General features: G+C 39.6%; 1 protein-coding gene across 1 annotated transcript in view; it reads left to right on the top strand.

Moving 5' to 3' along the window:
* The window catches only part of ENPP1 (ectonucleotide pyrophosphatase/phosphodiesterase 1), a 70201-nt gene that overhangs the window by 11302 nt on the left and 35125 nt on the right, over window positions 1-23774 (top strand). The window contains exon 2 of the mRNA XM_047758560.1: window positions 21441-21513. Coding sequence (XP_047614516.1) covers window positions 21441-21513 — 73 coding nt within the window. The remainder of the gene's footprint in view (window positions 1-21440; window positions 21514-23774) is intronic.

Here is a 23774-nt window from a genome sequence, read left to right as displayed (position 1 = left end):
TAGCACATGGAGGTTCCCAGGCTAGGGGTCGAATCAGAGCTATCGCCTCCGGGCTATACCACAGCCACAGCAACGCTGAATCCGAGCCATGTCTGCGACCTACACCACAGCTCAGGGCAATGCTGGATCCTTAATCCACTGAGCAAGGCCGGGGATTGAACCTGCACCCTCATGGATGCTAGTCAGATTTGTTTCCGCAGAACCACAACGGGAGCTCCATAACCTGGATTTAGAAGTTCGAAGGGTTCAAGTAATTTTTCAACTTCTGCTCTGGTGGGGCTTTGTCCATGTAGAGAGTCCAAAAGGATCTGAAGAAGCCTATCTCATAAACGTCTCAACTACGTGGACACACACCTCCCATTCCAGCTCAGACTCGTACTATTTTCCAGATGTGCTTTGAAGGAATCATTTCTGCTCTCTACCCCGGAGGTGGTCTTTCACCTCCTTTTTTCCCACCCAACACTAGGCACCCCCTGGGATCCACCTCAACATATCCTCCCAAAGGAAACCCTCTCTAGCTGCTCTTTGTTCTGCATCCCTGTCCCTGGACCACTCAGTTGCCACTTCATTATACAGAGGCTGTGGAGCTCAGTCATTAAGGGCTAGACTGCTGGAGTTGAATCCTGTCTCTGCCAAAAACTGCTGTGTGTCCTTAGGCCAGTCCCTTAACCGCTCTATGCCTTGGCCTCCTCACCTATAACATGGCCATAATAATAGCAGGTATCTCACAGGTTTGTTTTGAGGGTGAGGTGAATTAATCCATGTAAACGAATGAGAAAAGTCCCTGAAAGATAGTAGATGCAGACTGGGGTTATTGTTACTCTTATGGTTTTGGTTAGTAATTTACTCAACAAATATTTAGAGTTCCTGTTGTGTGAGCAGTAGTGGTTAAGAGGCTGAGGGCTAAATGGTGGTGAGGGGAGAGGAAGGACTCCCTGGTCTCATGGTCCATCCCCAGAGGACTGGATGTTTCTCCAAGAGTCTTGCAAGATTGTCGCTCATTGCAGCTGTGATTGGTGCTATCTAGAAGCTTCATGCAGGGCTGTGAGGGAGAGCAGTGGGGGCTTGGCTTAGTCATAGAGGTCTAAGAAGACGCCTAGGAGGAAGTGACAGGCGAGCAGAAGAGGATTCGGAGGGGAGGCAGCAGCATGTGCAGAGGGCCTGGGGTAGCAGGGAGCATGGTGTGTTCCCGAGTTGCTGGTAGGCAGAGAGATGAGTGATGGGTGATGTGCCTGGATGGGTCAGGGCCTTGCGGACCATCTTAGGGATTTTAGATTTGGCTTTAAGAGCAGTTGGAAATCACTGATATGTTTTTGTTTGGTGGGTTTAATTTCTATCTTTGTTCTTAGTGACCAAATCTCATTTACATTTGGAAAGTTCATTTTAGCTTTAGCATCAGGAACAAATGAAAGGGAGGGTATTGGGTTTAGAAAGCGCACCACCTTATCTTTTTACTTGGTTATTTCATACCTACTTTCTCTTTTCCACCAGATTCTTAAGTTTTACTTGTGGCTTAGGGTTAGGGTTAGGGCTTAGGGTTAAAATTTGCAAATTAAAGTTTGCATGAATTAAGTTATATAGTTAAAAAGGAATTCAATTCCTCATCACACTAGCCACTTTTCACTTGCTCAACAGTGCCGCACTGGCACCACCTTATAGGGCAGCGCAGAGGGAACATTTTATCATCTTCAAAACTCATATTGCCTGGTGCCTGAAGATTGTGAGATCAGGACTTCCCGCTGTGGCTCAGCGGTAACGAACCTGACTAGTATCCATGAAGATGTGGGTTCGATCCCTGGCTTCGCTCAGTGGGTTAAGGATCCAGTGTTGCTGTGAGCTGTGGCATAAGCCAGCAGCTGCAACTCCAATTCAGCCCCTAGCCTGGGAACTTCCATATGCCATGGGTGCAGCCCTAAAAAGCAAAAAGCAAAAAAAAAAAAGATTATGGAATCATAGGGCTTTTTTACTTTGCTGGTTCTCCTGGCAAGTAATGATGAGGATATATGTAAAACATATGTTCTTTGTTCAAGAAACATTTGTTAGAGGAAAAGAAATTGGTTAAGAGAGTTAAGTTGTAAGTGTTCTTAGAAATATAATTTTAAGATTCTTTAGCCAAATGAACGCATTTACTTGAGTTGACTTAAGTCTAAATATACACATTGAAAGGTGACACAAGTCTAAAATTACAGTCTCTCCTAAATTATAAACCCATGTATCCATTACCAGATTTTAAGTCTTTAAGTTGCTGGCGTAATTGTGATTGTCATTGTGATCGAGTAGCTAACCGCTAGGTCTTTACAGAAAATAAAGGGTCATTTTTATCTCCATGTTAACCTCATTCCCTGTTCTCGAAGAATTACCAAAAATCCTCTAGAAGCTGCCTTTCGTAGTCTATTTCCACTGAGCCCATTTTTCGAGAGTAAGTGCAAGGTGCTCTAGTCATTTATGTTCCAAAAATTGTTTCAGAAAAAAAATTGGAAATAAATCACATAAACTTAACTGAACACGACGCTCTTTCTCCTTTTGTGTTTCTTCATCTCTGACCTACCACCTGCATAGGCAGGATACCTGCCCAGGCAAGAAAAACAATGTCATTTGGATAAAACCCATAGCACTTCTGAGTCCATCTGTTCATCGTCTTCCACCTGAGGGTGGGATGGGCTGTCTGTAACATTCATAAACTGCTTTCCTTCTCTTTCCTGTCTCATGAGCTTAACTAAACCTAAAACATTTTTTTTTTCCCTAAAAGCGCTTAATACTGCTTTCATTTAGTGAGTCATGTCTTTCTTGATTATAGCTTCAAAAGAAACAAAGTGTCTTCAGGATTATTTTGGCACTACTTTTTTTTTTCCACCTTGAAATCCAGCTGAAGCAAGAACTAATAAAAATATGTTTTGCATCTAGGAGACTGAGAATTAAAAATAAGTGAACGCTCAAAGTGAAAAGTTCTTTGTCTATTAAATTTAGCTTCTTAGTTTATGCCTTGTTTTGTGTGTGTGTGTGTGTGTGTGTGTGTGTGTGTGTGTGTAAGTGTAAGTAACTGATGACCGATCGTTTGCTATACTGGCCAGGGTCCAATCTGAAAAAAAAAGGCCATACCTGGTAATTTAGTCAAGAGGATTTAATACAGGAAACAAGTTACAAACATGTTAAAAGAGGTGAAAGCCAAACGTTGGGAGAGCTGAAAGCCAAGTGGGATAGATGGCAGTGAAGCAACCCAGCACGAGTAGCAGAAGGAAGCTTCTATACCTTGAGGGCAAGAAAAGCAAAGGGAAAAGCTGATGAAACCAGAGCTGGCAGCCAGGCTTCCCTGTAGGAGCTGGGCCCCTGGAGAAATGCAGCCACTGCCAGGGGTCCTGTCCCAGGCAAGGGCAGCAGGGGACACGTGTTCTGACTTCTCCCTTCTTCTCACCCTCCAGTCTTCTGTTGGTGTTTCCCATTGACAGTGGTCATTTCTCTGAGATAGCAGCTCAGGAGGAAGGCAGCGTCAGAGTTTGAGTTTCTCAGGAAACAGACTCTGAGGTGGAGACTGGCATCCCAGGCAGTTTATTGGGTGTGCTCCTTTTTTTTTTTTTAATTTTATTATTTTTTTCCTATTTTTAGGGCCATACCTGCAGCATATGGAGGTTCCCAGGCTAGGGGTCGAATCAGAGCTGCAGCTGCCAGCCTACACCACAGCCACAGCAATGCAGGATCTGAGCCACATCTGCAGCCAACACTACAGCTCCCAACAATGCTGGATCCTTAACCCAGGGAGCGAGGCCAGGGATTGAACCTGTATCCTCATGATACTAGTTGGGTTCTTAACCCACTGAGCCACAAGGGTAACTCTGTTGGGCGTGCTCTTGATGTCAGCTCCTGTGGAAGAAAAGGGAAGGGAAAGCACTTGGGAGGGTGAGGTGAGCTGAGATATGAGCCCAGTGGCTGTGATGGCCCACTGGGCAGATCTGGTAGCGTGACCCTTTGGATCTGGCTAAGAGGGGGCAGGCCTCCCTGGGAAGGGGCATGACCTTGGGCAAGTGCTGTCTTTAGTTGAGGCGGTCACTGCCAGGTGGCACCCCCAGCAGCCAGGGGAGAAGTTCCATCCTTGCCGAAGGGGAATCCAGGCAGCATATTAGGGTCCACTCCTGACAGGGAGCAGATGTGAAAGCAATGTCTGCACATTGTTTATTTTGAAAAATCATAGAGCGCTGAAATGTCACAAAGTGAAAGTTCAACTTTTTCACTGAACAGTATCATACATTGTTTAAATATTTCTATGTCCCAACCTATGGTTCTACCTAAATTTAAAAATACATATATTTTAAAGAATTATTGATAAAATAAGAAATGCTTATAAAAATATTACATGTAAAAATAAGAAACAAAATTGCACATGGAATAATTTCTCAATTGAAAGAAACTGTATATAGAGTAATTTCTCAATGATGCCCATATAACTGTTTGTGTGTGTATATGAATTGTTTTTTAAAAAAAGAGCAACACTTTTAAAAAGTAGAAATTCTGTGGTGGGAATAATATGGATTCATGCCTACTGCTTTTTTCTTTTTTGAATAAACTTTTTGTTATAGAGTAGTTTTAGATTTACTGAACTATTGCAAAGCTAATACATATACCGCTAGTACATATGAAGTGTGTGGTTTCCATATACCACACACTCCGTTTCCCTATCGTTAACATCTTACATTGATAGTACATTTGTCATGACTAATGAGCCAATGTTGATACAGCCTTATTAACTAAAGTCCAAACTATTTGGATTTCCTTAGTTCCTTCCTGATGTCCTTTTTTTTTTAATTGATTGATTGATTTTGTTTTTTAGGGCCGCACCTGCAGCATATGGAGGTTCCCAGGCTAGGGGTCAAATTGGAGCTACAGCTGCCAGCCTACACCACAGCCACAGCAATGCCAGATCCTTAACCCACTGAGCGAGGCCAGGGATTGAACCCGCAACCTCATGGTTCCTAGTCAGATTCATTTTCCACTGTGCCATGATGGGAACTCCCCAATGTCCTTTTTGCTTCTTGTTCCAATATCCCACCCAGGAATACTACATTACACTTCAGTGTCTCCTTAGGTTCCTCTTGGCTGAATTTCTCAGACATTCTCAGACTTTCCTTGTTTTTGATGACCTTGACAGTTTTGAGGAGTACAGGTTATGCATTTTGTGGAAGGGCTGATGAGGGGGAGTCAGACCACAGGTAAAGTGCCATCCTTAACACCAGTTATATCAAGAGTCTGTGCTATTAATAGGACTTAATCATTGGTGATGTTAACTTTAATTACCTGGCTGAGGTAGTGTTTATGGGGTTTCTCCACTGCAAAGATAATCTCTTTTCTGTTCCACTCTGTCCTCTTTGGAAAGAACTCTCCATGCCCAGCCCATACTTAATGAGTAGAGACTTACGTTTCACCTCGAAAGTGGAGTATCTACTTAAATTATTTGGAATTCTTCTGTGCTGGATGTTTGTCTATTCTTCCTCATTTATTTATTCAATATTTATTTATATTGGTATAAACTCATTGATATTTGTTTTCTACTTTGGATTGTAACCTCATAGTATGTTATTTATATTTGCCCATATTTTCTTCTGGTGATCTCATGTTAAATCTTTAAATATTTACTCCAGCTGTCATTTTATTTTGTTGTAAGGCAAAAGATAGAAATCCAGTAAACTGGATTTCTTCAAGATCTCTTTTTTCAAGACATTGCTGAGAAGCTAAGGTAATTCTGAAGATCAGATAAAGAGAGGCCACAAAAATGTGTTTTTTGTCTTTTTTTTTTTTTTTTTTTGCTATTTCTTGGGCCGCTCCTGCGGCATGTGGAGGTTCCCAGGCTAGGGGTTGAATCGGAGCTGCAGCCACCAGCCTACACCAGAGCCACAGCAATGCAGGGTCTGAGCCGCGTCTGCAACCTACACCACAGCTCACGGCAACGCCGGATCCTTAACCCACTGAGCAAGGGCAGGGATCGAATCGCAGCCTCATGGTTCCTAGTCCGGATTCATTAACCACTGTGCCATGACGGGAACTCCAAAAATGTGTTTTTTTAATACTAACTGTCCTATTGAAGACAGACAACTGTTCAAGCCCCATCAGACCAAGAACAGTGTGGATATTTCATAATTCTGTGAGCCCTTGTGGGTGTTACCCATTTGTAAATGTCAGTAGACACTCTAGTGGCAGGAGGCAATATTTGAAGCATTATTGTCCAGCCTTTAATTTTTTAATTTTTATTTTTTTATAAAATGATTTTTATTTTTTTTTCCATTAGAGCTGGTTTACAGTGTTCTGTCAATTTTCCACTGTATGGCATGGTGACCCAGTTGCATGTACATGTATACATTCTTTTTTCTCACATTATCATGCTCCATCATAGGTGACCAGACATAGTTCCCAGTGCTACACAGCAGGATCTATTGCCAGCTTTTTAAAGAGGATCTTGCTTCAACATTGAGGTGTTTTCTATTACTGACCTTGTTGATTAGGTGCTTGCATCTCAAGATTGAGGGAAGGTATAGGAGTCATGGAGCGAAAGTTGCCATCGAAGCAGAGTCTGCTGAGACCATTACTTTATACTCCCAAATGGACATTTTATCCTTGACCTCTAATGTCAGAGAGAAGTGGTTTGTGAAAACAGTCAGAGCCATATGGGAGAAGTGATTTGCTCACTCAGACAGAATTCATAACACTATAGATATTTTTTCCTTTGAAAATGCTTGCTACTTCTGGAAACAAAAATAAGTGATCATGTTTTTGCTTCTATTTTATCTGTATGAGGTGATGGGTGTTAGCTGAACCTACTGTAATCATTTCATAAAAGGTGTAAATCATATCACCATGCTATATGCCTGAAACTTAGACAGTGATATATAAATCAATTACTTCTTAATAAAACTGGGAAAATATGTGAACTTGATAAGAAAGAAGAATTACTGATCTAGATAAATCAGTTCTCTGGAGGCCTTGCAGGGTCCCAGGAAACATTTCCAATATGAAGCATATGGCTCAGGTGAGTTTCTGACCCCCTTTCTAATTTGCCTGCGGAAGTAAGGCTTCAGAGCTAGTGTTTCAGGTACTTCCCATGACAGGCCCAGTGGTTTTTTTCCTGATGGCCTATTTTCAACCGAGAAATCTTAATTCATGTGTGTATTTGAAGTAATATTCCTTAAGAGAGAAGGGTACAGGATGTGGGGTTGGGGGTGATCCAAATAAAGTTAGGATCCAATGTCAGGGAACAGTTGATTCATAGATATTTTAGATTTATTAGGGATCATAGCAAATCTCCAGTCCAACCCAATGAAGGGACAGTAGGTGATGTGGCCTTCTCGATATCACAAAGCTCCAAAGTGATACATCTCTTCATTTGCATATAAAGACATGAGAGTTACCATTCCTATCTTGGGCCACAATTTTGCCATACTTGTGTTTTTAATTAAAAATGGATAAAATTTCAATAATTTCCTTATAGTTTATGGTAAAGCTCTAACATTGTTTTTTTTTCCTTAAGCTAGCCTTCTTTTTTTATTTTTTTATTTCTTTATTTGATATTTCATTTTAACCTGTCCTAAAAATTTTATTTTTCAATTATCATTACCAGCTGCCATGGCCTACAGACTTTTCTTCGAATGTTTATTTTACCAGGATAATTTATTGAAAATCAGGGAAATGATGAAATGACTTTTTGCTTAAATATCAAAGATGCTAAAACCTTTTCTGGACTGCTGTAGTTTAGACAAAAATCCATAGTTTGATCTTCCCAAGAGACTAGTTCAACCAAGGGTGTATGGTGCTTATTCAAAATAATTGTTTTGAACTGTGCCTTCTATGACCAGGGACTCCTAACAGATGTATACTGGATTGTGGGTATCATCTTCTCTGTCTTTCATGTACACATACCTGAATGTTAAAAAAATGTCTATCAGTTATTATCTTTCTTTCTCGCTTAGGAAAGTATTAAAAGCTCAGAGTCCCTGAGTGATACACGGGGGGCATTTAAGAGAGCCAGTATTTCGAGTATTATTATTATTACATTAAATATTTAATATTAATTTAATAATATGTTGTGCCTTACTAAACCACTCTACTGCCTCCTGACTTTCTCTTCTGTTCTTTTTTAGAAGGATATGAGAAAAAAGAATCCCAAAGAAGAGTGTGTATTTTTTCAATGTGAATATATTTCTTTTTACTTACAACTAGCTTTCACCTTAGTAAAGTCTATTAAACTTGGCCTGCTACTGATTTCCCCATTTACTAAATATGAAAAAGGGTTGGCATTTTAAGAAATGTACCTGATTTCATGGCATAATTTCTGACATAAATTAGAAGCAAGGACTATTGTAAATGATGGCAGACATCCAGCAATTCTGTTAATCACTATTGTAAAAAAAAGTGTTGATGGTGGATTCTTAGAAAGGTAGCCAAAATTTCTGTGCTTTGTCTCTGAAGCTTCTTTTTGTGGACTCCTGTCTTAGTATCTCTCATTTTAAAAGCAATATTTTTCCCTTTTATGTTTGTGGAAAGTGCTGTAGTGGTATCCACAGAGCAGAGATTCTCTTCATAGAAGAGTCTCTGAGGGAAAGTAGTATGGCTTATGATCTTGTTTCTAACTTATGCAGAGGTTCTGGAAGGGCTGTAGCAGCGAGCTTGAGCAGGTGGTGGCACGTTCTACCCCACACCCATGGATCTATGCATTGTCAAAGGAACCCGCCATGTTGTTCTTCTCTGTTATGTTCTAATTAGCCTTCTGATTGGTCCTTCGAGATACTCTTACAAACAGTGGTTTGGTAATAAATGGCCTTGATCACCCAGACTCTAGATATTTGTGGGGTTTTGTTGTCATTCTCTAAGTGTGTGCACATATAGTTTAATAAATTGCTAGTTATTGCTTAAAACTTTATAAAATGACTTTCCCATTTTACTTTTACTTAAAAACTTCCTCTTCTTTCAGTCATTTTAATCTCAACTTATTATGCTAGTCATAAGCTGACAGATATTACTATAATGATTTAGCTCAATTATCCTAATTGAGATCTGTTAATGAGGGAATAAACAATATCATTATTTTCAAAATTTCCAAATCTGAGATAATTGTGAGGATAAAGGACATTCTGCTTAAATATAGTTATCATATTAGATGTCCCCTGGCTTAGGATAGGCAAGCAGGCACTAATATTTCTTAAATTGTGGTGAGGTTGAACATGGGTCAGAGAGACAGATATAAAAGATGTATGTTTGAAAACTGTCAGAAATCAGGACTTGAGATAAGGTTTTGAAGTTGCGAACTGCATTCTATAAAGAAATTCTGCATGTTTATATACCTTAAGGCTATGTATTATATTACATGTGTATTGTATTATATATGTATTATGTTGTATGAAGTTAGAATATCCTGTGAAGGATATAGCTTTGTGTAATTTGTGGTGTATTCCCCATATATAAAGATATATCCAAGTTTATCTCACTTTATTTACCTCAAGTTGTGAAAGGGATCTTAGACTTGAAATTTCCCCAGTGTTTTTGGCAGAAACAAACATAAATCCATTCTTGAGGAAAACACTTTCATCCTTGGCCTCAAAGAATCCTGAAGAATTTTAACATCAATAAATAGAACATGGTTAGAAACAACCAGGCACACAAAGGAGAATGGCACCATGAGCAAAAACCCGCAGAAGTACCACACGGCAGAAGCAGATAAGCAGTGACTTCAGATAGTGGTGTTATCAGACACAGATTATAAAATTCTTGACCATTTTAAAAGGAAATATGGAAGAAGTAATGGCAGACTGGAAGAAGGATAATTTCTTGTGATCTTTCTTTGTGTTACATGCTTGGTAATGTCTTTTTTGAACTACCTTTCAGCTCACAAATTCTGTCTTCCACTACTCTGTCTCTTCTGATGTGAAACTTCATCCCTTACTTAATCTTGTTCATTTGATTTTTCATTTTATTTCTAGACATTTTATTTGGTTCTTTAAGACATCTTTCTAGGTTTACTGATTTCTCATAGTATTATCTTTTCCTCTTATTTTGGGCACTATTTGAAGAGATAACAATTTTCTAGAGCTGATAAAAAACACCAATCCTTAGATTCAGGTAGCTCATTGAACTTAAGCAGAATAAAGAAAAGAAATATATGTTTTAAAAAAAAACAAGAGTAACATTGCAGAATACAAAGGTAAAAATAAAAATTATTCAGCATATAGGAGAAAAATGACAAATTTTCTTCAAGTATGAAAGACTGACAGCTGGCCTCTGAATAGCAATGATTAAAAGCATAAGATAGCATAAAGAGATGGGATCTTTACTGTGCCAGAAGAAAATAATTGCCAGACTGGAACTGTGTACCCCTGCAGAAATAGCTTTCAAGAATGAGGGAAAAAAACCCAAAAAAACATGTATATACTAACAAATACTGAGAGACTCTGCCATCAGGAAAATTTTAAAAAGATCTTTTTAGGCAGAGGGAAGACTGATTCCAGATGGTTCTAGGTGAAAGGTGTAAAGGAAAAGTGCATTAAAATGCATAACGTTGTAAATATTTGGGTAGACCTAAATGAACTTTTAAAACAACAATGTCTTAGGGGTTTAAAAGTTAGAATAAAAGTAATATTAAAAGAGAAGAAAGTCTAAAAAGCTATAACCTAGGCACTCATATCAACAACTTCGTAAAAGAAAACCCGGAAAATTAAACCTGGGATTTGGAAGAGGGAAAAAAAAAAAAAAAGACCAGATTAGAAAAATAAAATAAAATAAATAAACGTATTAGAGAGACTGACAAAGTAAAAAGTAGATTCTTTGAAAAGATAAGATTACCCCTGGTAAGCCTGATTAAACAAAAAAATTAAAAAAGAAAGAAGGTACAAGTTATATCAGGAATGAAAAAAAGAACACAAATTCAGTGCTACAGACATTGACAAAATAACAGGTGGTTATGGCAGATCACTTTATACTAATATATTTGAAAATGTAGATGAAATGAAAAATTCCAAATACGACTTACCAAAACTGAGTCAAGAAAAATTAGAAGATCTAAATAACTCTATAACCCATGAAGAGATTGAACCAGAAATCAAGAAGCTTGATTTCTAGGCCCAGAGAGCTTTCCCAGTTCTAAACTCTTATGGAAAAACTAATTCGGATCTTATACATCTTTACTGCTTAATTTATGAAGTTGGCATAGCCTTTCACTTTAAGATCTTTTTATCTTTGGTGTTTTATTGTGTTGAGAATAAGTGTGAGCCTTTGATTTATTATTCTGGATACTTGATATTAGGAACCTTTTGATTTCAAGATTTGTATACATCTTCTTGAATCCCATTGAGAATACTACTTACATAAGTTTGTTTTAAATTTTGTTTTCCCTCTTCTCCCTTTTTTTTTTTCCTTTGTGTTGATCTTAGACCTTTTCTTTTTGTTGATATTACATTGTAGGCTTACCTCAAATGACTGGTGAATCATGATGGTTCATTAATATTTAAAAATGAGGGATTAGGTAGGTTGAATGTAGACAGAATTTGTTGATTTGAGTTTGCTTCAAGTAAGTGGACAGGAAGGAGGGAGCTTCCTCTAATGTTGAAGATCCCTAAAATGCCAGAATGAGATAAACTTTACTCTGGGTCACCAACACCCATGCTAGCCCCCTTGGTTCTCCAGCATACTGATCCTTAAAGAATATGGGTTCATTGTGGGAACCTTGGAAAGTCAACATCCAAGTACCAAGAAGATAAGAATCATTCTAAGCCCATCAGCCAGAGACAAGACTATTTATAAACTATGTATTACATATGACATAAAATTGGGGCCATATTTCATATTCTAGTTTTTTTCCCCTGTCCTTTAAAGGTTGCACCTGCAGCATATGGAGGTTCCCAGGCTAGGGGTTGAGTTGGAGCTGTGGCCCACACCACAACCACAGCAACTTGGGATCCTTAAGCCACTGAACAAGGCCAGGGATCAAACCCATGTCCTCATGGATATTGTCAAGTTTGTTACGCTGAGCCACCACAGAAACTCCCTATTCTGTTTTATAATCTCTAATTCATACTCAACAATGTGTCTTTCTCTAAGTCATTAAATATTCTTCTACATTATCACTGTTAATGGGCTCTGTAATACCCAATTATATACATATTCTAGATTTCTTTAGCCATTTTCTTATTGTTGGGCATTGTGTATATATCTACTTTTGTTATAAATAGTAGTACTATTAATAGGTATAATAGTACTATTTATAACAAAAATATAAAAATAGTTTATTTTTATATAGTATTATAAAAATGCTATATACTATTATACAAAAATATAAAATAATATACTTTATGTACTAAAAATAGTGTATATTTTTTCCTAAATATTAGTACATAATTTTTTGCCATAGCATAAAGTGTAGGATGTGTAATTTTTTGAGCCAAAAAATATGGATAATTTAAGATCAGAATTTTTTTATAGCTTTTTATACACACAGTGTTTGGATCAGTCTACAGTTATTCTTTGTTAAGTGTGTAGGCATGAATCTATGAATTTCTAATATACAAATTGGGGTTTACATGAACCCCTTTTTCAGTTTCATGGGATGGAGAGCTGCTATATAGATATAACTAAAATTACTAGTACTACTATTCCTTGCAAAATAATAACTCACATGCCTTCTCTCTCTGTTACATCCTTTTGACATACTTTCTTTAGCACTGTGTGGTCTTCAACAACTGTTGAAAACAGATTACTGCAGAATTAAAATTGAAAAAGAGAAAGATGGGGAAATGTTAATATACAGGTTTATGGCATTCTTTCTTTTAACAGCAAATAAGAAAGAAGGCCTTGAATGGAGTCCCCACTGTGGCTCAGTGGGTTAAGAATTTGACTAGTCTCCATGAGGATGTGAGTTTGATCCCTGGCCTCACTCAGTTGGGTTAAGGATCTGGCGTTGCTGTGAGCTGTGGTATAGTTCATAGAGCAGATGAGGCTTGGATCCAGCCTTACTGTGGCTTTGGTGTAGGGCTGCAGCTGCAGCTCTGATTCTGCCTCTAGCCCAGGAACTTCCACGTGCTGTGGGTGTGGCTGTAAAAAGGAAAAAAAAAAAAAAGACAAGAAGGAAGGGAGGGAGGGAAGAAGAGGGAGGAAAGAAAGGAAAGAAAGGAGTTTGATTAAGTACTGATAGGGTTATATTGTCCCTGAGGAAGAACTGGTTGCTGCTCAGGGCTTTGAGTTGGGTCATTTATGGAGCACCTCAGTCCCCAGCCACCAATCTGGGCCCTTTTGTACATTATGCCTAAGGTTTGTGCCAATTTTGTGAGGTGGGTATTATTACAACTTTATAGATTAAAACAATAGTGTTTAGCAAGGATGTGAAACACTAAGTCGCATGGTTGGTAGTTACACCAGAGTGTAAGCTCTAGGAAAGCACTGAAATGAAATTGTCTTATCCCATGGGGTCTACCCAGCATGAGATCTGTCTTGACATGTAGCAGGCTCTTAGGAAATATTTGCTGAATGCTGAAGAAAATGAATGAACAGAGCTGGGATTTGAACCCTCGCCATTTGAACCTGCACCCTTTTCTACCGGGCAGATGTCCACACCATCAGAGTTTTCAGGTTTCACTGAGAGCTGGAGTGTGAAGTTTACCCCTAAGTAATTACCTGTCCAGTGCTTAGTGGTTCCTTCCCCCATTTCATTTGACCGATTGTTTTAAGTTTCTTCACATAAAATTTCACTGCAACTCGGGAGAATCTTCAGTTAAGTCAAATGTAACTGAAACAAGACTGAGTGTATAAGAGTCCGAGCAAAAGTTAGAACCTTGTCTTAAAAAGGTCCTCAATCCACTCAAGCACTTGTTCTAACTTCTACTTTGAACTTTGGAAAGTTCAAAGTTCTTCAGGAACAGGACCTTATCTTTGAGCATGACATCCCTTTGGGTCTCTGGTGGGAGTTTCTTGGCCCTGGGCTTATTGCATTAGGATCTAATCCTCATCCTCCAGGAATGGAATCCGCTGAAGACTCCAGCAATGAGTAGATCTGCATGCTCAGAGTAGTTTCCAGAAAGTATGCAGCTTTGGCCAAAAGTTGGAAGATAGGCAGTGTGGTCAGCTAATTCTTCAAATTGGAGGGGCACTTATGTTCTGTCTGTCATGTTTGAATACCAAACACAGCAATCTCCCATTTCCTAAAAAGTGCTTTTTTGCCTGTAGTGATTATAGGCAGCCTTTATATGAATCAGATAACAAAGGCACTTAACAAACTGATGGACTTTGTCAAAAATTCGGATGAGGACAAAGGGAGGCTTATCATTTTCTCCCAGATTATGTTTCATTAAATCCATTTATTGATTTTTCAATTCAACAGTTATTTTTTGAGTGTCTGCTAGGTGCGAGGCACCGTGCTAGACCTGGAAAATGCAGAGGTGAGTAACGAAGCCAGGGCTCCCCAGAGCTCACCATCCAGTTAGAGACAGACAAGTAAACACATCTCCCTGAGCATGGTCGGGTGGCAGTAATTGGGGTGAAGGCTGACCCAGAGGAGGACAGAGCATCTCTTGGGAGAAGACAGGCAGGTGAGTCACTCATAGCACAGCCTCCCACAGTGTCACCAGAAGATCTTTCTAGAACTGATAAATCCAGTCATGTTATGTCCATGGTTAAACGCCTCCAACAGCTCCTCACTGACTGCCTGGAGGGTCACAGCCACCTCTCAGCCACTCCCGTGCCCCTCTACTGCCCCACTCCCTTGATAACCTGACTGCTTAAGTTCAAAACTTGCCCCTGCCATTTATCAGCTCTGATCCTTGGCAAGTTGCTTACTTCTCTGGAGTTTAGTTGTTTTTAAAAACCTGGATAAATGCAATAATCTATCTCCCAGTGTTATTGTGAGAATTAAATGATAAAACTCTTAGAAAAGTATCTAGCACATAGAAAGTACTACCAAAGGGGTGGTGATTCTTGTCCTGTAGAGGTGATGGCTATTACGGTCATCATTTTTTTTTTTTCCTTTTTAGGACCGCACCTGCAGCATATGGAAGTTCCCACGCTAGGGATTGAATCAGCCACAGCCACAGCTACTTGGCATCTGAGCCAAGTCTGTGACCTATACCACAGCTCGTGTCAACGCCAGATCTTTAACCCACTGAGCGAGGCCAGGATAACCCGCATCCTCATGGATACTAGTTAGGTTCTTAACCCCCTGAGCCACAACAGGACCTCCGCTGTCATCACTGGTCATCTCTCTTTCCTAGGCTGCTGTTATTTTCTAAGCTTCCCTGGCTTTGCCCAAAGCGCCACTGCATGTATTTGTTACCAAATTAGATACCAAGCCTCCCTTTTGGGGCCCTGACTGAGCCAAAGCACCCCTCCCATCCCCCCCCAGCTCACTCAGGGTTTTCTTTCCCGCTTAGGTTTGCACTACCGGTTACAATACTGAGTTTGGTGCAAGCAGGACAGGCTTTTATTCAGTGGTTAGAGAGTGGAGAAGGGGAGCTTATGCTCTAAAGGCACCTCTTCCCCAGTGGAGGGGAGTAAGGGAATTTTAAGGGTTAGGAGGCAAACAGGTTAGCAGGGCTCTAGGAAAAGGGTGGAGATTTCCAGGGGCAGCCTGGGCATTGCAGTCTTCCATACTCCTTTGCACATGGCAAAAATCATGCCAGCACAGTACAAATCCCTCCTTTGGGAGATCTCAGCATGAAGATGAATGAAGCAAAGATAACTCAAGACACCTCCAGGTTTTACCTGTGCAAGCGCCATTCCTGTGGTCATGTCAGGACTGGTTTGAGGCAGTTGACTCTTGTGTATCTCTCAAAGCATATATCTCTCCTAGTACAGCTGCAAAGCATCTCTGCTCAACACCAAGTACTTTTGAAACAAACACAGAGATAACATCAGGGAAACGTCCTTCAGCTCACAGGGGTCGGTACAGAAATAGATAAGTCAAGGCCAGGAAAGTGATGACTTTTTGCCTACTCCGTCTACCACCTTGGATCTAGCCAGTTCAGCCTGCTTTTTCCCAGGGACCATTGTGGCATAGTATTGATAAAACACAACCCGCTTGTATGGTTAAAAAATAGTTTCTGTACCTGGGCAATAGAGCATGGGTGACACACTGTCCCTGTGCAGTTTGATCCTTAGGTTGCTTGTCACTATCTCATGTCTGTATCATCACCAAATTCTAGAGTTGTTGCCCTGAATAAACAATAAACTCAGATTAGGGATTTTACCACATTTAAAAAAAAATGTTGTGCATCTCCACAGAATCGAAATCCAGTCTATATTGCAGGTATTCAAACATTTGTTGATTGAAGGGGAAATGCTTTTTTCTCCAGCTCTTTCTTTGTGAAGCCTTTTGTAATTATTCTCTCCTTTTCTTTTCTCCATTGTGTTATTAGCTTAACATTTTTTACATATTTCTGCTGTAGCTTTTGTTCAGTTTCATTGTAATCATTAATTTTAACGTCCATATGCTTTGTTTCTCTGTCACGGTAGGAATTGCTTTCGTTTTCACCTCTGGCCTTTAGTAAAGGGATTTTACAAGGTAGACAGATACTTGGATGAATATTTGGTAAAGAAAGAATAATATGCAAGTATTTAATGGAATCGGTGAGAAAAAGATTAAGTGATTTTTTTAGGTCTGATTCTTTTGGTTCACTAAATGTCCAGGAAATGATTCAGGGACTCGAGCTAAATAAGCAGGAAACTCCAAGTGAATATGCTTCTAATATACAGGCAAAACATTCCAACAACTTCGCTTGTACTTATAAGTCTCCGAGCTTCATGTTTTCTAAGACAAAATGTTTTGTAAGTTTCTGAGAAAGTATCAAAGCTTGACAACTACCTAAATTGTTGTAGAGCTTAAAAAAAAAAAAACAAAAAAAAACACGATGGCTCATTTTGATGTTGTTGGATAAAAATACTTTGAAAATTTAAATTGAATTAGATTTCACAGCTCTGAAACTTGCTGGAGAGAAATTTCCTACTAAAAACTATTCTGTTTGGGAGTTATGCATCAAAGTAGTAGGTAATCTAAATTTCATGTTTTACAGAAGTGACTGTAGATGAGAAATGATTGTGTCTGTGATCACAGTTAGGTTCAGTTTCAGGCTATGCATTATCTAAAAGGTAAATCTAAATAACATCTTTTAGTAATGAAGAGGTGATTTTTAAAAAATCAGCATGCTTCTTCTGCAGCTTAATAAGAGGGTGAAGACTTCCATATATCCTCTGTGCCCTAAACTCATGCTTATGGTTTAAATGCTTGCTTACCACCAAATCTTTTCATGGTTTTCCTCAAGATGAGACTTTTTTTTTTAAATAATAGAACTATTCACAAGTTTTGTTTTCATTTAATTAGAATAGTAAGGTTATTGGTAGTAAATCTTCATGACTGAATTACAGCAGTGAGGGAATATGTATTGTAAGTCAGTAAATTTCAGGATATAAATAAAAAATCTTATTATGATTTTCATTTATTGGTAAAAGAATAACTCTGATTACTAGTCAAAGTACTAGACCTTTTTTGTTTTCTTGCTTCCAGAGAGTACCTTGTGCCAATTTCAGGTTTTCTACTTTTGGTAGAACTCAGATTCTCAAATTCACTTCGAAGGTCATAACTTCTCTTCCTCTTCCTTCCTTGCTCCTTCCCTCATCCCCACCCCCTCGTGCTTCTGACCTCTTCTCTCAATTCTTCATTCAAATACCCATGTCCATGTGATCCTAACACTGTTCAGTCATTGCAGCCACACCTGCCTCTTTTATCCTCTTTTCTTTAATTCTTTGACTTCCCACTTCCCCAAGTCATGTTATCTTTTTATCCCATTCCCCCATTCCCGTTACACTCCATGATCTCAGTTAAGCTGGGCTCCCAGAGCTTGAGGGTCTTTGGACTCTTCCCTGTTGACTCCATCTCTCTTGTCCCCATAGTTCTGAATTAAACATCCTTGAACAACTATATTATTGCCCACTTGTAAGAATATAGGCAGTACTAGCATTGCAAGATTTTCTGACATGTACAATCTCAGTTCCCACTAGTTATTTATTTATTTTTGTCTTTTTAGGCTGCACCCGCAGCATAAGGAGGTTCCCAGGTAAGGGGTCGAATCAGAGCTATAGCTCCCAGCCTCTGCCACAGCCACAGCAACGCCAGCCCCAAGCCTTGTCTGTGACCTACACCACAGCTCATGGCAATGCCAGATCCCTAACCCACTGAGCGAGGCCAGGGATCGAACCCGAGTCCTCATGGATACTAGTTGGGTTCATTAACCGATGAGCCATGATGGGAACTCCAATTCCCACAATTTAAATAACACCAGTCCCCCAACAACATGGCTCAAATTTCAGTTACCAAGATCTGTTGACTGTGAGTAATAGCATAAAGTACAGTGCTTTTGCTCTACCTTTTTGTCCACAAAACACTATGCAAATAACAGATGTGTATCATGGTCAGTGATTCTTTTTTTGGGGGGGCCACACTCGTGGCACATGAAGGTTCCAAGGCTAGGGGTCCAGTTGGAGCTATAGCTGCCAGCCTACGCCACAGCCACAGCAACATCAGATCCGAGCCGCGTCTGTGACCTACACCACAGCTCATGGCAACACCAGATCCTTAACCCACTGAGCGAGGCCAAGGATCAAACCTGCAAACTCGTGGTTCCTAGTCAGATTCATTTCCACTGCACCATGATGGGAACTCTGGTCAGTGATTCTTTAGAGTCTATCATTGATTAGTTTCCATGCATCTGTTGGTGAGTTCAGAGCAGACAGAAAAGCAAGTAGTTGTGTTGCTTCTCTATCTGCTAGTGGTAAAGCTACATCACATTTTAAATGAATGAATAATTGAAGAGGGAATGGGCTGATAAAGATAAAAATACAGTTAAGAAAAGGAAAGTGATAATGCTGGAAATGAAATTCAGACCAAATCTCAGTGGTTATAGGAGAGATGGGCTGACTGTGGGAATGTTAACACTGCCACCATTCAGCAGACTCTAGGTATACAGCCCGAGATACTTAGTGATAGAAAATGTATTGATGTGAGGAACGTGGTTTTAATGAGAAGGATGAAGATGTCCCAGAGGAAGTGACACGAAAACTCATATTAAGGGAATTCTTGGAGATATTTCATGATATTGAAAATACAAAGATGGAAACATTGGAAACTGATCTAAACTTAGGAATGTGACAGTTTGCCAAGGCATATAAAAGAGTCTCTGTGTTCTAAGATACATGATGAGCGGCAGATGAAGCACTGTTCTAACTATTGTCAATAGGTTTATTAACAAATAAATAAAACTTTAATTCTCCACAGTTTAAATCACAGTATACTAAATACAGATGAGTTTTACTGTTTTTTTCTTTTCCCTATATACTTACAATTGACAGAGTTTTGAATGTTTTTGATAGCGACTTTAAAATTATCCTTCCAGGAGTTCCCGTCGTGGCGCAGTGGTTAACGAATCCGACTAGGAACCATAAGGTTGCGGGTTCGGTCCCTGCCCTTGCTCAGTGGGTTAACGATCCGGCGTTGCCGTGAGCTGTGGTGTAGGTTGCAGACACGGCTCGGATCCCGTGTCGCTGTGGCTCTGGCGTAGGCTGGTGGCTACAGCTCCGATTCAACCCCTAGCCTGGGAACCTCCATATGCCACGGGAACGGCCCAAGAAATAGCAAAAAGACAAAAAAAAAATAAATAAAATTATCCTTCCATAAGTTTGTGTCAGTTTACACCACCATCAAAGGCTTAAAAGATTCCATCAGTAATGACTTCTGACACTTTGTTCTATTTGCTGCTCTCTTGTTCAAGCTCTTCTTCTGATGGCTTTTTATTTTAATGGATGTATATATTTGATTTTCTAAAAAAGAGCTTGACCTAGACCCTGTTGCATCTTTAGATCCTCTATACTTTTGCTCTTCTTTTCTTTACCCTCATTTTATTTTGAAATAAGTTAGACCTGCCTCCTCAGTTTATTACCAGTCACATCCTTCTTAGTTCTCCCATCCCTTGACAGTAGGCATCCTGAGGACGGAGGTCCTGTCTGCTTTATTGCTGAGTCTGTAGCGCCTCGTCTGCAGACCAGCATATAGTCAATACTCAGTATGTTTTATTTGAGGGGAATGAGTTCATACAACAGAAAAGCCTCTCCCTTCCGTCCACCCTGCCCCATTCACCCATTCCTCCTGCCTCTGTTTTCTCCTCATCTTGGCTCTTTTAGGAAATACCCCTCTACCTTTCCATGCTGGATCCATCCTCCTTTTCATAATCTTGTCTTCAGCCAAAGTAGTCTGCTCAGTATTCACCTTTCATGTGCCATCCTCCCTGCAAGCCTTTCCTTCTGCTGACTCTCCTCAGCTCTGCCTTCTCTTACCTCCTTCTGCTCTGCCTGGCAGTATCCCACCATCATTTTCCCCTTTGAGAGCCCAGCCCAAAGACTTCCTCTATGAAACGTTTTCTGATTTCCCTTTCCTGAGCTTCCCCAACCTTTCCTCTTTAAAGAACTATAGAACTCTGCAGCTGCTTGCTGGAGCCTACCAAAAATAGGAGCCATTTGGGCTTGTTGCTTTTACCTTTTCCCACACAACTAGAAGCTCCCTGGGGTATCTCTTATTCTTTCCTTGAGTTTTTAACACAGTCTATACACGTAGACTGGTGCACAATGGAACACTGGTTGGTGCTCAATGCATATTTTATTGATTTGTCCTGAAATGTGACATTCTAGAGAGCTGCCAAGGGAATTCCATTCTACTGAAGACTATTAAGGACTGTTTTGTAGGTTATTCTGTTCCCTTTTCTTCTAACTCCCAGTAAAACTTCTGTCATCGTTCTTAGGAGCTACATGGTGTAACCACTTGTTTTAAAATATCAAAGGCCAAAATAGAGGAGAATGAGAAAGCAGCAAAATGTTAGAGCTGGAAAGATTTTTGGAGGTTCTTGGGGCTCAGCTCTTTAATTTTATAAATCAGTAAACTAATGTCCAGAATCTCTATACAACCAATTTGTGGTGACATTTGGGTCCAGGATATAGTCATCCCACTCTGTCTGTTGCTCATTCCCATAAGCTGTCACAGTGTGTGTGAGGAGAGTGATGAGGTTTGTGTGATTCAGCTGTGGAAGGAGGTACTTGATATTCTCGTGTTGCCTTTTGTGAATTAACAAATAGAAAATTGAATCTCTGATTAGATTTTCCTCTCTCCCCTCCCCCTTTATTATGATGTTTTTGGACTGGGTTCATTTACATCAACTGGAAAATATCTGGCACCATTAACCTCAGATGGCATAGATTTGCTTGCTAATATTTATACACTTTTGGTTGAAGTATCACTTATATACAGAAAAGTACATCAAACATAAGTGTGCAGTTTGAATTTTTACAAAGTGCACACATTGTGTGACCAGCACTAACATGTTTAGAAACATTCGAAGCAATAAAAGGATTTTGATGCTATATCATTTTCTCTTTCCTCCCCACAGGTATTGTCAGTCTGTGTGTTAACAACAATCCTTGGTTGTATATTTGGGTTGAAACCAAGCTGTGCCAAAGAAGGTAATTAGTACGACAATGTGTATGTGTGTGTGTAGGGATAAAATTCAGCCTTCAGAATGTGACTGAGATTTGCCTTATGTCCTAATCTTTTGCGTGCTCCATAGATATTGCAAATTTGATGCTGGTTTGAGCCTTCTCCTTGAAGCTCTTTTATTATTTTAGCCATATAATATTTTATTTGCAAAAGTTCAAAAACCATGAAGAGGGGCTGTGACGATAAAACCAAACAAACAAGCAGAAGAACCCCTAAAAGAACAAAAAATAAACTAAGCACAAAGACACCAACAAGCAGACACCGCTGACAGGTCTTAGCGCTGTGCTTCTGGAGCTCCTCTCCCTGACTTCCTCCAGGGATTCCCAGGACATTCTCTCTCCTGAAGGAGTTAGTTCCATGTTGCAAAAAATGCTGGTATTTCGATGGACCTAGAAACTATCATGCTAAGTGAAGTCAGCCATACAATGAGACACCAACATCAAATGCTTTCACTGACATGTGGAATCTGAAAAAAGGACAGACTGAATTTCTTTGCAGAACAGATGCTGACTCACAGTCATTGAAAAACTTATGGTCTCCGGAGGAGACAGTTTGGGGGGTGGGGGGATGTGCCTGGGCTGTGGGTTGGAAATGCTGTGAAATCAGATGTTATGATCATTATACAACTACAGATGTGATAAATTCATTTGAGTAATAAAAAAAATGGGGAAAAAAAAAAAAAAGGAGTTAGTTCCAGAAGCAGCCCTAGAGGTTACTAGGGCTTATCTGAAACTTATCCTTACATGCTTATAAGTCTTTTGAAAGTGCAAACATTTCAAAGCAATAGAGATGTTCTTAAGCTTCTAGAAACACACATACACACACATTTTGTCCATGCCCACAGCATTTGAAAGTTCCTAGGCCAGGGATCGAACCTGCACCACAGCAGTGACCTGAGACCATGCAGTGACAACACCAATCCTTAACCCACTGCACCACAGAGAACTTTTGCATTTTTGTTTCATATCAAGTGCAGAAATCTAGCCATCGACAAGATTATTATAAATAATAAAACTGTGGGAGTTCCCGTCGTGGCCCAGTGGTTAACGAACCCAGCTAGTAACCATGAGGTTGCTGGTTCCATCCCTGACCTCGCTCAGTGGGTTAAGGATCTGGCGTTGCCAAGAGCTGTGGTGTAGGTCACAGACACGGCTGGGATACAGTGTTGCTGTGGCTTTGGTGTAGACCGGCGCTTACACTCCAGTTGGACCCCTAGTCTCAAACCTCCATATGCCTCAGGCGTGGCCCTAGAAAAGACAAAAGACTAAATAAATAAATAATAAAACTCTGAATCACCGTATATTGTAGCAGTCATTTTGGCTCTGAGGTCATTTTTATTTTTTCCCCATTAACATCACTGGTGGTCTTCCTAGGGAATACAGTTTTGAAAATTGAACAGATCCTTTTGTTTAACCATCCTGTAATATTTAATTTTTTTTAATGATTTTTAAGCTGTCCTTTATTGTTTAAATGAATGAAATTTAGTAACTTTATATATTTAGTCAGCAACTCTTCAGAAGAAAACGTAGCAACATTTAATAAAATTAAGAGGCTGTAGACTTTGGTGTTCATCCCTGTAGCCTTGAGTTTAGTTTGGCACTAAAAATAAAACTGGAGGATTGAAAACAGCAATTTTAATCTAAACTCAACAAAGAATGCACAAGATTTTTGAAATGACCTGGAGCATATTAACAAGCTCCAAGTAATAGCTATTATTACGATAGCTTGTTTCCCCTTTGGATGAGGAGTTAGTATCTTTGACCCTGGACACTATTACTGTCATTTTATGTCTTTGAAACTCCCTAATTTCTCAGTGTCAAATGAGAGTTAAATTCTATGGTAGTGTCTTCTTGGTTTGGGAGACCACTGAAGCCAAGAGTTAGGATTATTCCTTTTTTTCTGTTGGACTTCTGTTGTTTTATAAGTGGGGTTTTTTTCCTTACCATCCTGATGTTTTAGTCACCCAAGAAAAACCTAGTTTATCCAGACAACTAGTACACTGTTATGATGTAAATTTGTTTTTAATAAAAAGTGTCTTCCTTCCCTATCCACCATCTATCCATTTAATGAAAACTTATTAGAACCAACTATAGTCAAGGATCTTGCTGGGTGCCAGGGCTACAGTGTGCTGAGCAGCATTTTTGTTCTTAAGACGTTTGTGGTGTAGTGTGAGACCAAATAATCTAGTTACAAATGGAATTAAGAGTCTGAGAGGAAGGATAAGGTT

Source organism: Phacochoerus africanus, chromosome 2, assembly GCF_016906955.1.
Source record: "Phacochoerus africanus isolate WHEZ1 chromosome 2, ROS_Pafr_v1, whole genome shotgun sequence".
Classification (NCBI taxonomy): domain Eukaryota; kingdom Metazoa; phylum Chordata; class Mammalia; order Artiodactyla; family Suidae; genus Phacochoerus; species Phacochoerus africanus.
The sequence above is the reverse complement of the archived record's forward strand: the minus strand, read 5'-3'. Positions and strand labels throughout refer to the sequence as shown.